This window comes from Octopus sinensis, linkage group LG10 (genome assembly GCF_006345805.1).
Source record: "Octopus sinensis linkage group LG10, ASM634580v1, whole genome shotgun sequence".
Taxonomy (NCBI): domain Eukaryota; kingdom Metazoa; phylum Mollusca; class Cephalopoda; order Octopoda; family Octopodidae; genus Octopus; species Octopus sinensis.
Genome location: NC_043006.1, coordinates 72,728,575 through 72,745,507, shown reverse-complemented (window position 1 = coordinate 72,745,507; position 16,933 = coordinate 72,728,575). Strand labels below are relative to the sequence as shown.

Genomic DNA, 16,933 nt, shown 5'->3' with positions numbered 1-16,933 from the left:
ATGATGCACCCAGGTTAATCTCCATTGTTTGTAACACTTACCTCGCAAATTAATGTAGTTCTCAAGGAGATTCAGCGTGATACTGAATGTGACTTGGCTGCCCTTTTGAAATACAGACACAACCCATTTTTGCCAGCTGAATGGACTGAAGCAACATGAAATAAAGTGCCTTACTCTAGGACACAATGCACTGCCACCAAGAATCAAACTCACAACCTTGCAATCATGAGCTGAATTCCCTAACTACTTAGCCACGTGACTTCACAGTGTAGGCATAGCCGTGTGGTTAAAAAGCTCACTTTACATTTGGATTCAGTCCCAATGTGGAACCCTGAGCCAAAACTGTATATATGTTTGTCTTTGTGTTTGTTCTCCAACACTTGACAAATGTTGGTTTGTTCCTGTCCCCATAACCTAGCAGTTCAGCAAAAGTGACTAGTAAAATTATAATTATTAAAAAAAAAAAAAGGTACCAAGGTCAATTTGTTCAACCAAACTCTTCAAGATGGCTACAATCCAATGACTGAAACAAGTAAAAGTGTGATCTCTTTCAAAGATGTCCACAAGGCTTTGGCTTTGTTGGTGCATAACCTTGGATAACTCTATATAAGATTTTTTACTATGTGGTTGGGTTTCAACAAGTAAGAATACCACTTGATCACCTATGAAAACTAGAAGTCTTGTGAAATACAGCAACCCAGGGTTTCCTGGTTGAAATATTAATTTTACCATTTTTTAACCTGATGAAACACAGCTTGAAAAATGGCAAAGTAAGAAACCAAGATAAATTCCATTTTAACAATTATGGCATTAAATTATAAAAATTACACATATATATAGGTGTAGGTTATGACTATGTGGCAAAGAAACTTGCTTTGTCACCATGTTGTTTTGGGTTCAGTGCCAATGTGTAACACCTTGGGTGAGTACCTTCTACTATAGCCCCAGGTTGACCAACACCCCTATGAATGAATTTTGTAGGCATAAATTGTGTGGAAGCCTATCGTGCGTATGTGTCTTTTTGTGTCGGTGTTTATCCCCTCACACCACTTGACAACTGGTGTTGGTTTGTTTATGTCCCTGTCACTTAGTGGTTTAGCAAAAGAGAAGAGTAAGTACCAGACTTTTAAAAAATACTGGGGTTGATTTGTTTGACTAAAATTCTTCAAGAGAGTGCCCCAACAGGGCCTCGGTCCAATGACTGAAACAATTAAAACATGAGAGATAAACATGTAGCAAAAATGTTAAAGCAGATTTGATCAACAGTTATTGAAAGAGAAAAGGAAACCAAATGTTAGAGCTAGAGAAAATTTTATTTCTTTTGTTTGTTCTTTTACAAGTCTGAAGTGTGTCAGATTGGAATGGGAAAAAAACCTTTACATAGGAAAAAAAGCAACAAAACTTTAGCTTTTGAAGGTAACTGTCATGATTCAGTGTCTTATATGTGAGTGTGTAACTGTTGAGGAAAATAGCACCAATAGGCAAGTGTGAGGGGAAAATTTAGAATTTTAAAAAAGAAGAACTCAGTTTAACAGAAAGATATAAGTGTGGATTAGGGGGTGGGGGGTCTGAGATAAAAAGAAAAAGAATTTGATTTATTTCAAATTGAAAACAATACCAGATACTGATACATTTAAAGAATGTTTAGCATGAAACACAGAGCCGGAGTTAGAGTATTCGGTGCCCCAGGCCAGTGCTACGAAGTGCAGCTGTTTGGCCAATACAGCCAAGAGTAGTAGCTTATAAATATGTAGCATACATACAATTGTTCAGCTGAAGATTATTTTATTTCTGATACTGCTAAAACATTGTTTAAACAACTACAGCATCCATATCTGTTGACAGATATGAATAGTAAGACTAGGATTTACCAAAAAAAAGTTATCATAATCTCTCTCTCTCTTTTTTTTTTGTTTTCTTTATGTTCTTTGAAAAAAATCTGTACTTTTAGCTAGATTAAGAAATTACATCCAAACAGTTCAGAATTTAGATTTTAACATCTTAAGTAATCTCTTGGTTTTCCAAGTGCATAGCACCGACCCTGTTAGTACCAATCTATAAACAGGGGACTAGTGGTGAGTAACAAATACATAAACATGCCAATAATGGCTTTCTTCAGCTGAATTTATACCATTATATGTTTTTTCATAAGCTAAAGTGTATCTTTACCAAATGGTTGATGTAACCAAGTCTTCTCCCAAGACTCCTAATATTTATGTAGAAAGAATGACATTGTTTTGATATCAGCAGGAATTAATTTTAATACAGATAATGGCTTCAAACCAGCTTTTTAAAACTGAGAGGTAGATACTTATAAAGGAAACCTACAACACTGAATTAATCCAAAACGAGCTGCTTGATTTTAAAGATGTGAAAAGGAGTAATATGGCATGCAAAGAGCATCAAAGCCAAAATTTAAATAAACATTTAAGAATAATGTTAAATTCAATAAATATGAACATATGAAAAAAAAATTTCTATGACCACATTATTATTATTATTATGATGATAATGATTATTACTATTATTTAAATTAAAATTTTGATGAACATTTTAAAAATTGTTTTACATCATTCTTTTAAACTGAGTTCTGTATATTCTGATAAGAGGTAGATAAACCACACACATGCACACACATATACAACATTTGTTTAACTTGAAAGAAAATATCAATAAGAAAAGAAAATATTGATAATTCTACTTAAAATTCCATTCAGAAAGATGGAATTAATGCAGGAGACTAAAGACAGGTTGAAATCTCAGATATGAAATAATATAGATGTGTCTCTCCCTCTATATATATTTAAATATCTCGTTAAATGCTCAGAGTCAAAACTGGTACAATAAGTTTTACTAACAGCTCTATTAACTTTAAACTTATTTCAATCTAAGAAAGTCTGTTTGACTTAATAATAATAAGAGACTTTCAAAAACAAATTGTGAGTTTTGAAACATTAAAGTCTTGCATAGATTTATATTTAAAGGTAAAAAAAAAAAAAAAAGAAATGCTTTATCCAATAAATTTTAAATATTTTTCTTGGTTTTTATTTTTAGAAAAATAATCTCATCCTTGTTTGTCTCACTTGTGTAAAAACTAATTTCCAAATAGTAATCTTTGTCCATACTAAGTGAAATTTATCTATTCAACTTTAAATATAATTCCATATTTATAGCTCAATATAACAAATGTAAAGGGTAACAAAAATAATCTAAAACTGGTTATTCCATATAGCGTGTCGCTGGCAGTCACAGGCCAATTCAATAACTGGTAAGGCACAACAGTACATATGCTTCGCAGCAACCTAATATATCTGCACTGTTGCCTTTGTCGTCTTCATTTTACTTTTATAGCAGCCAGCACCTAATTGGACATCATTAAACTATTAAGCAAGAAGCGGTACTTTTGACTGAGACAGACAAGAAAGGGGACAGAAATGAGAAGAGAGAAGGCTAATGTATAATATTCTCACTAAACACATTTCAAACTCAAATATTTAAAGACCGAAGCTTATTTCAATAAAATGTTTAAATTATTACATCTAATCAGAACAAAATTCTTTTGAAGGAAGTAAAATGTCCAATTCAAAGTTCTTTAGATTTACACATAATACTTCTTAAACTAGTCTTTACTAAATTCTTTATGGTAATTAAATTTTAAAATATTGTCCAAAGATAACAGTTGCATTAAATGATAAAAAAAAAATGAAAACCATGATATAAATATAATGAAGACAATATATTCAAGAAGTCTAACTGGCTAAATGGTATCTACTGCTTGTGCACACACACACGCACACAGTCACCCCCTCAAGTAGCCAACACAACTACTAAATGATACTAGCAGCCAATGCAAACAAAATACGACTATTGTTAAAGTTATATCCAAAATATCATTGCACATGTTTGCTTGTGTAGGCAAGCACAGCTTCTCCTCTTCAAGTCTTATAGTGCTGTACTACTATCAGTTTCAGAAGAACCATGTGGGCATGTGCATGCTATTGACTTTGATATTTACTACTGTTACTACTACAGGAATCAATTGTCTACAATAGTGCTGTATCAGATTTTTTTTCTTTAGGCAACATTAGCAGAAGTTTTTTTTTGTTGTTTGTGTTGTTGTTGTTGTTGAGATTCTTATACTCATTATGATTATTTTGAAGTATATCAGTAAGATAATTACCATTAGCAGCATACATATTACATTTAACGGGGGGAAAAAAATGTAGGTAACTGTTGGAATAAAATTTAGCCCTACCTCAATTGGGACACTGTTGTTGTCTTTTTTTTTTTTGTTTGATATTTTGAAATTTTTGTTTTACATATACAAAAATATGTTAAGGTTTTTGGTTACAGGAAAGAATTCAAAAGTTTTTCCTAATAACTACTGAAAAAAAATTCAAATGAGTTAAGGCAGCAGCTGCAGCAGTTGAGTCTGCTAGATACATCGCTCTTCCCGGTAATCTAGGAGAGGTGAACTCCAGACAAAGACAGCAAAAGTAATGAATGTAGCATGCCTCCTCCTCCACGCACTGGTCAACAGGTGAGAAGGAACACAAATGGTCCGATGCACAGCACTGCTTGGCATCCACATCATCATTGCATGCCCTCGGGCTTTTTACCTCCGTGGAATTCCTCTATGCACAAGTGGCAACTCCAACTACCTGTAACGAAAGATAAATGTAAGAAAGATCAGAATATAGAACTTATTTGATAATCAAAATACAATACACATGATAGTTTTCAATGAAAACAAAGAGAGAAAAAGCATCCATGTTGGTGCCATGTAAAAGCACCCATGCCAGTGCCACGTAAGTAGCATCTGTGCTGGTGCCACATAATAACACAGGTGCTAGTGCCACATTAAAATCACCCAGTATACTATGTAAAGTGATAAGTATTAGGAAGGGCATCCAGCCATAGAAACCAAGTCAAATCAGGCTGGAACATGATACAGCTCTCCAGCTTGCTAGCTCTAGTTAAACCTTCCAACCTATGCTAAGTGATGAGGATGATATAAGTACACACACACAATTTTAAGTATCTTATTACAGATTATCTAAAATAAGCACTACTTAAAATTCAATAATGAAATGGTAATTTTTGTTTTTTAAAAGTTATGCATGTGTGTATCTGCCTACATACATGTGAAATGCTTAAAACTTCATTATATAAATCTGAAAGTGAGTTCTTTACTCTCGTCTACTCCACTTAACATTATAAAATGAATCTTAGTTAACATGAATAAATGTTACTTACATACATGTGAGATACATGTATGTATCTCACATACATACATGCGAGATGCTACATACATACATGTGAGATGCTTAAAACTTCATTATGTGAATCTGAAAGTACGTTCTTTACTCTTGTCTACTCCACTTAACATTATAAAATGAATCTTAGTTAACATGAATAAATGTTCTGTGTTAGTATCAAAGTCAGTGACTAACAGGAAGAATATTTTGGAAGGACAATTTTTTTCTGAGGAAGTAAGTGCAAATAGGCAATGTGTTTCAGTACATAATGCATATATGTATATAGTTATATTACCCTCAGGTGGTTCCGATAACTGAGGAGTCAAGCAATACATATGATAGCCTCGGTCACAGTCATCACAGAACAGAAGCTGTTCCTAATAGGAGAAAGAAAAGAAAGGAAAATTAATTTTATATATATATACGTAACATACATACATATACACACACACACACACACAAGGTGGTATCAAAAGGTTCCAGGAGTAGTTATGCATAATAAAAAATAACTTTTTACACCAGTCCCAGTGTTCCTGCCACTTTTGGAATCCGGCCTGGACGTTGTTTTCCTGTAAGTAGGTCAAGGACCTTCTGTGATTCACTCTGGATCTCGACAACGGTGTTAAAACAGTACCTTTGAGTTGCATTTTCATCTTGAAGAAAAGATGGAAGCCTGCAGATGCTAAATTTGGTAAATAGGGCAGGTGCAGAAGTGATACCATGTTGTTTTTGGCAAGAAACTCACAAGTAAGACGAGCTTGGTGACAGGATGCATTGTTGTTGTGAAAAATCCAATTCTTTGTAGTCCACAGATCCAGTCGCTTTCACTGGATGTCCTTCATTAAACACTTAAAAACATCGCAGTACAACTCTCAATTGGTGGTCTAGCTCTGGGGGACAAATTCTCGATGCACAAAACCAAATTTCTGGGGGTGACACTCATGGCAGGTCTTCTAGGGACATTCTTCTACTTTTGAAGCACCCAGGCCTCTTGAAACATTGTGTACAATCCAATGCCTCATTTCCATAAGCTTACTGAAGCATGTTCAATGTCTCTGTAGCAGACTTCCCAAGTTTAATACAAAATTTCATGTTGGCTCTTTGTTCCTATCCATGAAAAAAATTGCAGACTACAGCATACATGTGATCACAAAAACACATATTTGTGAAGTAAACCCAATGACATCACTGGTCACACTGCCTCATGAAGGTCACTGCTAGCTTTCAGTGCACATACAAGTGTGTGCTGCCATCTGTTGGCATGCTACAGGACTAGTTTGGAGACTTTTTGAAACCACCTTGTGTGTGTGCGTATGAAATAGTAAAAGTCTCCACATGAAACAATGCAAAACAAAAATTTGGGAAAATAATGGAATGAAACTTAGAAAGCCAAAGAACATATAATTCATTTAAATGACAACTAATTAGAAAATAATTAAACATATTTATAATAGAGCTATTTACAGATTACAGGCTTATCAAAAGATTTTACACATAAATGATGAAATGATTTGGCTATTTGGTTCATGTTATAATATTGCTCAATGTGAATAAGAACACTTCAAATTTCCTTCATAACAAGCAATTCTTTTTGTTTATTATTTACATTTGACGGATATTTGTCCTCATCTTTTTTGTTGTTTAATAAATCTAATAATAAAATAAACTGAAACAGTACAGCTATTTAATTTGGGGACTAGAAAAATATGGGCTTCACTGTATCTCGTATGTCATTAGAAACCAACTTCAACATAATGTGAAAATGACTAACTTTGCCATTAGTCTGAGCTTTTGCCCACTGCAGAAAAAAATTCATTTGCAAGGAAAGAAATTATTTTTGAGTTAACATACATCATCCATTTAATAATGTCCACTTTTCATTGTTTGTATGGGTCAGAAAGAATTTGTTGAGGTAGATTTTCTATGGTCAAATGCTCTTTCTGTTGATAACCCACATCTATTTCCAAGAAAGGCAATATTTTCCAGTAACTAGACGTGTTTTTCGTGGAAGACGGGAAATGAACAACCTCGCTTGCAAGACAATGATGCTCATTTACAACCATCATGTGATGTCTAGACAAGGGTAAACACAAAAACACACAACGGACCCCTATCAGCCTCTGCCTATTAACTCCACATGCAAGGCTTTGGTCAACCACAGACAATAGTAAAAGACACGTGCCCAAAGTGCCGCACTGTGGAACAGAACCCTGAGACCACATGGCTAGGAAACAAGCTTTTCAACCATATAGCCACACATGCACCTATTTTGACATAAGTTTTCTATAAAGAATTTTCTAAAAGATACTACTTGGTAATACTTTGATTAAACCAGATGCTAGAGTAGCCTTATTGACAAAACCAACCTAACAGAAAACAGCAATACCACCCTTGTTCCTTACATCTCATTAAAATCAATTCAACTAAAATCTTCTATAATACTGCTGGTATACAATAGAAGCCAATATTTATTCAGAATTTACAAATATGCTCAGATTCTTTTCTTATTTCAGCATGTGCTGTAAAGCTATTATAATTCAGCAGTTTAATTTCACATCCATTGTGGCTTATTTCATGACAAAGTAATATTATTTATTTTTATTTATGAATTAGGAAACTATTTTATTCAATATCAACTTGTTTATATGTCTTTATCCTATAATTCACTGCTAGTCAGAAAAGATCTTAAAGTTTGCAGAGAACTGTACATATTTTCAGGAAATAGGAACAGATATATATATATATATATATCAGAAAATATTTTTGAATTTCTACTCTGCAAGACAACTTTGGACATTTCTAATGGAGAAAATATTTAACAACAAAAACTGAGAAAATATTAATCTGAATATAGTAAATGAAATTTTGAAGCTAACAAAGCTCTAAATATGAAGTTTGATGTAGTGTGGCTAATAGTAACAACCAGTAACCAGCATGTTAGTGATTGGTGAAATAGTGATAGGTGTAAATAGTGAAAGGCTAAATTGATAGCTAAAGAATTGGTAAACACTAATGAAGATGATAACTAAGTCTAGATATAAACAGTCTCTGAAAAAAGATAATGCATGTATTAATAATAAGTGCAGTTGTTAAGATTAGATTTAGATTGAAGTAAAGCGAATTTGGTGGGTCACAAAAGCTTGCCGGTAATTAGCTGGAGTTGTGGGTCAGTGCTAGATGTGTTAAAATGTGCTACCCATGGTCACAGTTGTTCTCAGTTTTACAATACCTACAGCAAATATCCTGCAGTTTCTTGATCCATGCTGTTGCAAACCTGATTACATCAAAAACAGATTGGTCTGCAAGAATACAAGGTCACACTTTATCAGGTGTTGTATCTGACATGAAAGCTAAGTTCAAAACAAAATAAACAATGCCAGCTCTTGCCATTAACCACCTAAATCTAGTTTTTAGTGGACACTAGCATACTTGATGTGGAAAACCCAGAAATCTTAATTAATTGAAATTATATCCTTACAGGTGAGAACTATAATTTTCTAAATGGCTATTTCTTGGGGGGGAGGCGGGAACACATGCGTTTTTAATTAATTTATTAAATTAGATATAGAATGCAGTATTGAGTTTAATCTTCATCAGTATGGTGACAACTCTGAAGATCTTTCTTACTGAACCCCACTTAGTGAAGCATTGTCTGTTACTGCAGGTCTTTTATGATGAGAGAAGTAAATAGGGTTCTGTTGAATGAACACAGAGTGGCTTTATAAAGTAAAAGACTAGGAGAATATAACTGGAGATGCTTGTTGTGCTTGTGTGTGTTTGTGTGTGTGTATTACACTTCACACGTGCTCTTGACAGTTCTATCATTTGTGTATATTGCAAAGCACCAATCTAGAACTGCAGGGATGCCTACTAAATATAAATTATCGCTATTAACTAATTTAAAAATAATTAACAGTGACCATGGTAGAGACAAGTAATAAATGGGAAAGCTAACTGCAAGACAAAACAGTTTTACTGACAAAATGTTCTCCAAGCTGGTATCTATAACACCCACACACGACAAATCAGCTATTTATTTCACCTGAGTATATATATATGCAATATTATTTGATAATCTAATGTCCATAAGAATTTTACAGGTCATTAATCCTCATATCCAATATGTTATATATAAGTTACATCTCATTAAAAATATATCATTCCACAGATAACTCACATTGCCTTATCCAATAATACATGATTGTTAATACTTTGACATAAATTTGGATAAACAGAAATGTTTGAGAATGTTTTTTTTTTAGATGTTAGCAGCTAATATTTTTAGTAATTTGGTGTAAATCAAAGTTTAAAAGTAAAAAGAAACTGCATCATTTCAAAAAATTTAGTACTTTAGATAGATTTTTATAGTGACTCATAGGTACCAAGAAAGCAGATATGGAACACTGTAGTTCATGAGATTAGGATCAAACCAATGTCCTATCATTTAGATTGCCCCTATAATTAGCATCTAACTCACTGCGATGCTGGAAAACAGGTTTCCTACAAGCCAAATCAGGAAAACTCCATGGCAGTGATTCTTAACTGTTCCTCTCTCATTTACCACCTTCAGCTTAATCCCATGCAAAAATACAATCAATATAACAGAAAACATCACAACTTATCATGTTTTCATTATTCACCAAAATAAATTTTTAATAAACCTTGTGGATTACTAATATAGGATAAAGTATGATATATGTATCCTTTACCACATAAATATTTACCCCGACGAGTAAATTTACCTGTGATTGAGAATCAATACCTTACATAGTCACAAATCTGTCAAATCATACCCTACCATCTTTAAAAAGGACAGATACATCGAACAATGTAGCAGGAGTCCTTGAAGTACAAAAATGGAAGTCTATTCAATCAAGGATGACTTGGGGCTAAACAACAGGTGTAACACTCACAATAAATACATATCATTTCTTGGTCAATTCCCATAACATTTCTTATAGTAATAACAGTGTTGATATATTTGTACAAATCTGACAGAATAAGACAAAACAAAAATTAATTCTTAAAACAGTTTAACCTGGAAAACAATACATGCTATGAAAAATTAATGTAACAAAATGAGAGTTACTTTGAATCCTTCGATTTCAGTCACAAGTCAGAAATTTCCACTGGTAATTAAAAACAGTTCTGTTAATTTAAGTTTATTTAAATCTGGTTAATGGGGGAAAAATCTAAGCAACAATCCTCTAAGGACATGAAATGTGAATTTTCTTAAATGCAAATTTCTCAAATCTTTTTTTTTTAACCATACAACAAATCAAAACAGTGGCAATAGAAGCTATAGTAGCAACAGCACTAAGAAGATGCAAATAGATTTTCAAAGAAATATATATATAAGTAATAAAAAAAAAAGAAATAAAAAAAGAAAAGCAAACATATGCTTACATCATTATCGGATGTCCCACAGAGACCACAAGACTTGCATTCGATACATTGCCAAGGATATTTCTTCACGGATATAATCATGTTTGGAGTAAACTGCAGGCAGGATGGATGCCCTGGATCAAGACAAACAAAATGGATTGGAAGAAATTGTAAAGCTCAAGCAAGAAAATTAATGTAATTTTCATGAGCATTTGTAGCCAAGCAATTAAAATATAAACTTTCTTTTAATAATAATGATAAAAAGAGAAAAAAAAATTCTGAGTAATAAATAACCTAAAGAGGAGTGTTAATGGCAAGTTGTTATACTTACAATTGCAAACAGTATCAGAGCTCTGAGAAAGAGAGTATGAAATATAATTGTAACATTTGGATGGGGGGCAAAATTGTAAATGTCGAAACTATAATGATACACCATGAAGGATCTATAACAGCAATGGAAGAGAAGATGCAGCCAAAATAGTTGTTTTGGTACAGAATTTAAAACCAAGCTTCCTTAAAATGTTTCCTTATATGTACTAAATATGTAATTGAGATAAATATTATAGGGTTTTTACAATTTTGCTCAGTAACTGTTGGGCTGTGTATTTGTTTTTGTATTTATGGAGGAAGACAGAGGTATATAAAATTGTTTATTAGCTTACTAAAAAGCAACATAGTAATTTTTAATATTTTTTCCTATGCATGAACAAAACCAATAAAATACAGCTCCTGTCCTAGTCTGTCAAAGCTAGATTTCAAATATTTAGTAAATTAAATCACCCAGTAAATAAGCTTAATAATATAGAATATTTTCACATCACATGGATATATATTTCCTTGGTTCACAGATTTGTCTCATGATATAGTTTTAAACAATGTTCATTAATGTATTTCAAGATTACATTAATGTAATAGTATGATCTAAATTATAGCTTATATCATCACATAATTATATGTTGAAACAACATAAGAAAATAATAGGTTTAACTACCATCATTTTCACGCCTGTTCTTCCAAACTGGCATGGGTTGGGACTGGAAGTTTTGGCACAGTTTAACAACCAAATACTCTTCCTGATACCAGCCCTTTTAGTTCTGTTTTATGACACTCAACTATAAACTGTACTTATCCCTGCATGTCATAAGAGGTGACTAAAAGGAGCTGGTGTTAAGAAGGCAGACTTTCAATATTTCCAAATATCTTTTGCCAAATAATCAACAAACAGGACTTAGATTTTTGTTGCAAATACACAAAACTCTGATACTAAAACCAAACTTAAAATTGCAAAGTTTCTTGTCAAATCACTTAACTGCTGCAAGGAGTCTAACAACAAGTTTCCTCAACACATATACTCCTCAAGAGTATATTATACTCTTACACAAAGAGTGAAGACAATGACTTCAAAGTTTTGGCTTGCTGTCTTTCATCTGACAGTTTGTAGAAAGATAACAGGCCAAAACTTCAAAGTCACTGTAATTACTCTTCCTGTAAAAAAATTAATATTTCATAAAAAGTATTGCGTAATCCTTCAGTTCATTGTAAAATTCTTTTTGTCAACGGAAAAACAAACACATATAAATGGTACCCAAAGTAAAGATTAAGATACTGGATGTAAGAAAAGTTAAATGAATGAAAGCCTTTACCTGATCGTCCACAATCACTGCAGGATACTAGGCCTTCTGGCTGACGCGTCTTCTTGTTCTCTTGTGAGTCTCCGAGGCAGAAATCACAGTAATTATTTGGAGCCACTTTGCCATCAATAGATTTTGCTGAAAGATTAACAAAAACAAAAATAAAAAAAACTAAATGCTTGAAGACAGTGGGATGTAACTGAAGAAAGCACAACACTACACAACATGGCAAACTAGAATCCCATCTATGTTAACCCTGCCACCATTACACCCAGGCTGCAAGCAAGAAAGCAGTTACAGAACAGATAAGTTTAGAATTATTGTGCTATCAATTTCCTTGCTTAAAAAAATTCATCCAGAAATTATCAATTATAACTGCTTTTAATGATAAATTCAAATATGTATCTGCATATTGTTTATATAAAGGTAAGATATTGTTCACCAGCACTTATCCAAACTAACAAAAAATTTGAAATAGCTTCGCACCTTTTCAAAACAGCCTCATTAATGAACATTTTGGGCCCCCATTGGGAAAGTAGATTTTCAGTTTTTCTTGGGCCGCCCTCTCTTTTGGTGGTGATTTTCAATGCTTTTATGCTTCTGCAGTTGATACTGAGAGGCAAAGCATCGGCCACACTCTTCGCCTGAGCCCACGAGGAATTTGCAAATAAACAGAGAGGGTGAGTCTGCGTGTCTCGTGTGAAGGCTGCCACCATGCATCCACACCGTGTGTCTTCCTGTCAGTAGAAGAGGGAAATATGAAACGGCAAGAAGACGTTCAGATTCTAGGTTGGTGGCCCCGGCTCAGTTTACATACAACAAGATTTGTAGACTTATGAATTAGAGAGGAAACAAAAAATAACAAAACAAAAACAAAAATAAAATAAACATTTTTTTTTTAATATTTATTTTAATAGTTTAAAATAAAATTAAGAAAAATGTGTGGATTGTTTTATTTTAAATATTGAAACTGAAGAAAAAGTTATAAAGAAAGACAGAAAGAAAAATTACAAAAATTTGTATACTTTAATAATAGATTGATAGAAATAAGATATTTCCAATTACTATAATTGCCAATTTTTTTCTGTTATTAAAATATTTCTTTTGGAATCACTTTTATCTTTCTCTCTCTCTCTTTCTCTCTTTTCAAAAGCATTTTATTTCGTCCATATAAGAACAGTGCTATATAGTATATTATTGTTTTCAGTAGTATTAAAAGCAGAAATATGCATAGTAAATATTTTTGTTTATCAGGATGACTTTTTTTTTTAAATTTAAAACGACCAAAACTTTATTTTTAAAATAGTCTTTAAAATTGATCCAATTTGTATTAATATTTTTCTTCAATTTTTTTTTTATATTTATGAATCTTCTGTCTTAAATTAATATTATGAAAGCAGGTTGTAAAAAATGTAAGAAAAAATACTGAATTATAAAAGAAAACAAAGAAAACAGGGGAGGCAGGTATCTAAGAAAGAATATTGCCAAAGACATTCAATACTAGACAGGGGAATAGTTGGAATAAGAATTTGGAATGAAAGAAGCTGGTAAGCAGGTTCTGACTACTCTACTTGCAGCCTGGTGAAGTAACTATGGTTTACTTTTAGCCTAGGGATTCTGATGGTACACTTAGGTAAACATTTTGTAATCAATACATCACAATAGCCACTCACCAAATAAAAGATGAGGTGACAGCGCAAGAGAAATGTGTGAGACTTACAAGGAAGGTTTTAATGATACAAGAGATTTTACTAACTAAATCATTAACCATAAACTTGACATGCACAGATATTTTATATGCTTAGATAAATATAATAGTATCCCAGCTTGTTACTTACAATAGCCAGACTATACTGCTAGCTTTTACTATTGCACTAATATGAGACATTATAAGTTAACAGCCAGTAAATATTAAAGAGACTGGTGAAGTGGCATATACCAGTTTTTAAGGTAAAATCAAAATGACGTGTGCACACATACACGTTAATGTATGTGTAATAAAAGAGTAAAAGACAACTGAAGGGTGAGGAAGATGGATTAGTACAAGATATTATATGCAGAAAGAGAGGAGGAGATAGTTTAAATTTGATGAACACTGCAGTTAGTTAGGCATTGTTACACAAATACATGCACAAGAATATGAATTTAATCACCCAACAAACAACGGATTTTAGATATAAAATCTTTAAAAGATATGTTATACAAAACTTTCTCAGGGTTTAAAAGATGGCAACCATATATATATATATTATATACATATGTCATACAGCAAAATAAAAAAAAATATTAAGAAGAAAAAAGAAGAAAAACATTGTAAAAGCACTGAATGCATATAAGCAAAAATTGATTATTTCAACTTAATAAAGCTTTAGCTTTACAAAGAAGAAAATCTCAAAAGAAATATCGAAGATGAAAGAGATATTCTGCAAGGATTACTTACTGTCATGTCTGTATACATTCTAACACTTCAAAAGCAAAATGATGTCTAATCTTACAAGAAACTTTTATAAATATTAAATAGGTGTTAAAAAAAAAAATTAATAAACCCTTACAAAATAAGTAAGTAGTTTTGATTTACATACTCTATTGATATAGGGAATTAAATTTGAAGTGAAATACTAAAAGGAAGAATTTAACTACCAACTGAAAAATTTTAACTGAATACCTCAAACGCTGAATTTCTCTTGGTTATTACACACTTTGACTCTAAACATAAGTCAATTGGCTTCTATTTCTCATCAGGAATCAGAGAATTGGCAGTCATTAGAGCACTGGGTATAGTGTCTAATGGTATTTGTACTGGCTCTATGTACTCTGAGTTCAAACTCTGCTGAGGTAAACTTTGCCTTTCACTGTTTAAGGGTTGATAAATACTGTATAGGTCAAGAGTAAGAGTAATGGATTAGTGCAATTGACAAGACATCACACTGAACAGGATGCCTTGTTTCTGCTTCTATGTGTTCTGCAAATAACACTTGTAATGACACTAGTATCAAAGCTGTTGTCAGTCCTTGCATCGGTGGCATGTAGAGGGGAAACTTACAGGCATATCTACTATTTAAATATAAATATTGCATCTTAGAGAGGAACATTACAGATTTTCTGGACTATGATTTATATCTGAGTAAAAAATACTCATTTAGGAAAATTAATCCTCTTGAAAAGATTTAGTTTCTCAAAAGATGTTTACTACAGCAACTATCTGAGACAGAGACAAATCAAACAGTTAAAAGATAAAAGAAACTCTCTAAAAATATTTATCAAATGGTGATAGTTTCAAAGGATTAGATTATAGAAAACATCTAGAGTACAGTGAATTTTCTTTTTTTTTTTAGAAAATAAATATATTCTTAAATATTGCATTTAGTTATTTGAAAAATAAAGGAAATGTGTTGAAAAAATATATTAAAAGCATTACGTGTACTAACTTTATTTTTAGTTATTTAATGAGGAGTTTAAATATTTAACCCTTTTGTTATCACATTTTTTAGCTTTTGCAATTCTGTATTTCTGAGATGAGGAATTTATATTATGTACACTATTTACATTAGTCGGATTGATGTCCTCATTCTGATTCTTGCTTTCACTACATTTTGGTCATTGTGCACTCCAACCTTCTTCAGGTGTCAAAAAAAAAAATCAACTGTAGAGAAAAAAATGTCATGAAATGCAGAGAACAGAATGAAAACAATGTATCCTTGTGGATCAAATAAAGGGTTAGGTTTGAAATTCCGATACAAGTTTGACACAAGACACCTGAAAAAGGCTGGAGTATGGACAACTGCCAGAATGGAGTGAAAGTATTAATCATGATGAAAACACCAGTCCGACTAATAGTATACATAATGCATTGCTTTTCTTTAAAATTATTTTGAGAAAAAAAAAATGAAAAATTTAATAAGATAACATCTTTATTAAACTGGTGTTTCAAAACAAATCAATATGAAATTTTGATGGGAAGTTTTAATTTATATCACTTTAAAAATAGGAATTTTGTATTCTAGAGCCAGGAGCAGTCTCAGGTGAGTATCAAAAGGGTTAACTAGTAAAGGTAAGATATCGAAGTTTAGGTAAATAACAAACACAGCTAAGATGAACAGGGTATATAGCTTTAAACAATTATTAAAGTATCTCAGTGGTAGGAGCAATAATACCCTTATTCAACAATTACTTCTTAAAAGAGAAAATTATTCTGCAAATGAATGAGTATTTTGATATGTTCTTTCTTTAGTTTAACCTTACCTCACAAAAAAAAAAAAAAAAAAAAAAAAATCAATTATTGTAGCTGAAACTTTTGTTGCAGTATACCTTAAATAACTTACACAACTTGATGGTAGCTTGTTAAAAGATTTGCAAGCCAAAATATTGGATATCACAGGAACTGCCATGAATATCAGATAAAATATTGAGTGTTTACTCAAAATGTGAAAGAGATTTTAAATAACTGAGCTATTCTATAACAAAACCATTCCACAATGATGCTATATAAAACAAAACCCCTTTTCAATGTGCACAGATATAAAAGCAATATATATTACATGTGCACATAAACAGTTTTTACTGGGGGAAATAGCTTTGGTTACAACTGATTAATGAAATATTGTAACAACATACAGGTTATCCAAATTTTGAATAAAATTCTTTTCAGATCTATCATAC

The 16,933-nt window shown here is 32.2% G+C and overlaps 1 protein-coding gene across 5 annotated transcripts in view; it reads right to left on the bottom strand.

The window, feature by feature from the left end:
• Positions 1–1,294: 1,294 nt before the first annotated feature.
• The window catches only part of LOC115216323 (zinc finger protein ubi-d4), a 64,321-nt gene continuing 48,682 nt past the window's right edge, over positions 1,295–16,933 (bottom strand). For 3 of the 5 annotated variants that reach the window (XM_029785541.2, XM_029785542.2, XM_036506806.1), the window contains 4 exons: positions 12,287–12,412; positions 10,665–10,777; positions 5,554–5,635; positions 1,295–4,661 (listed from right to left, as the gene is read on the bottom strand). In XM_029785541.2, coding sequence (XP_029641401.1) covers positions 4,594–4,661; positions 5,554–5,635; positions 10,665–10,777; positions 12,287–12,412 — 389 coding nt within the window. In that variant the 3' untranslated portion in view covers positions 1,295–4,593. Of the gene's footprint in view, positions 4,662–5,553; positions 5,636–10,664; positions 10,778–12,280; positions 12,413–12,760; positions 13,012–16,933 lie in introns of those variants that run through there. The other 2 variants (XR_005001036.1, XR_003882068.2) reach the window with 1 other exon arrangement.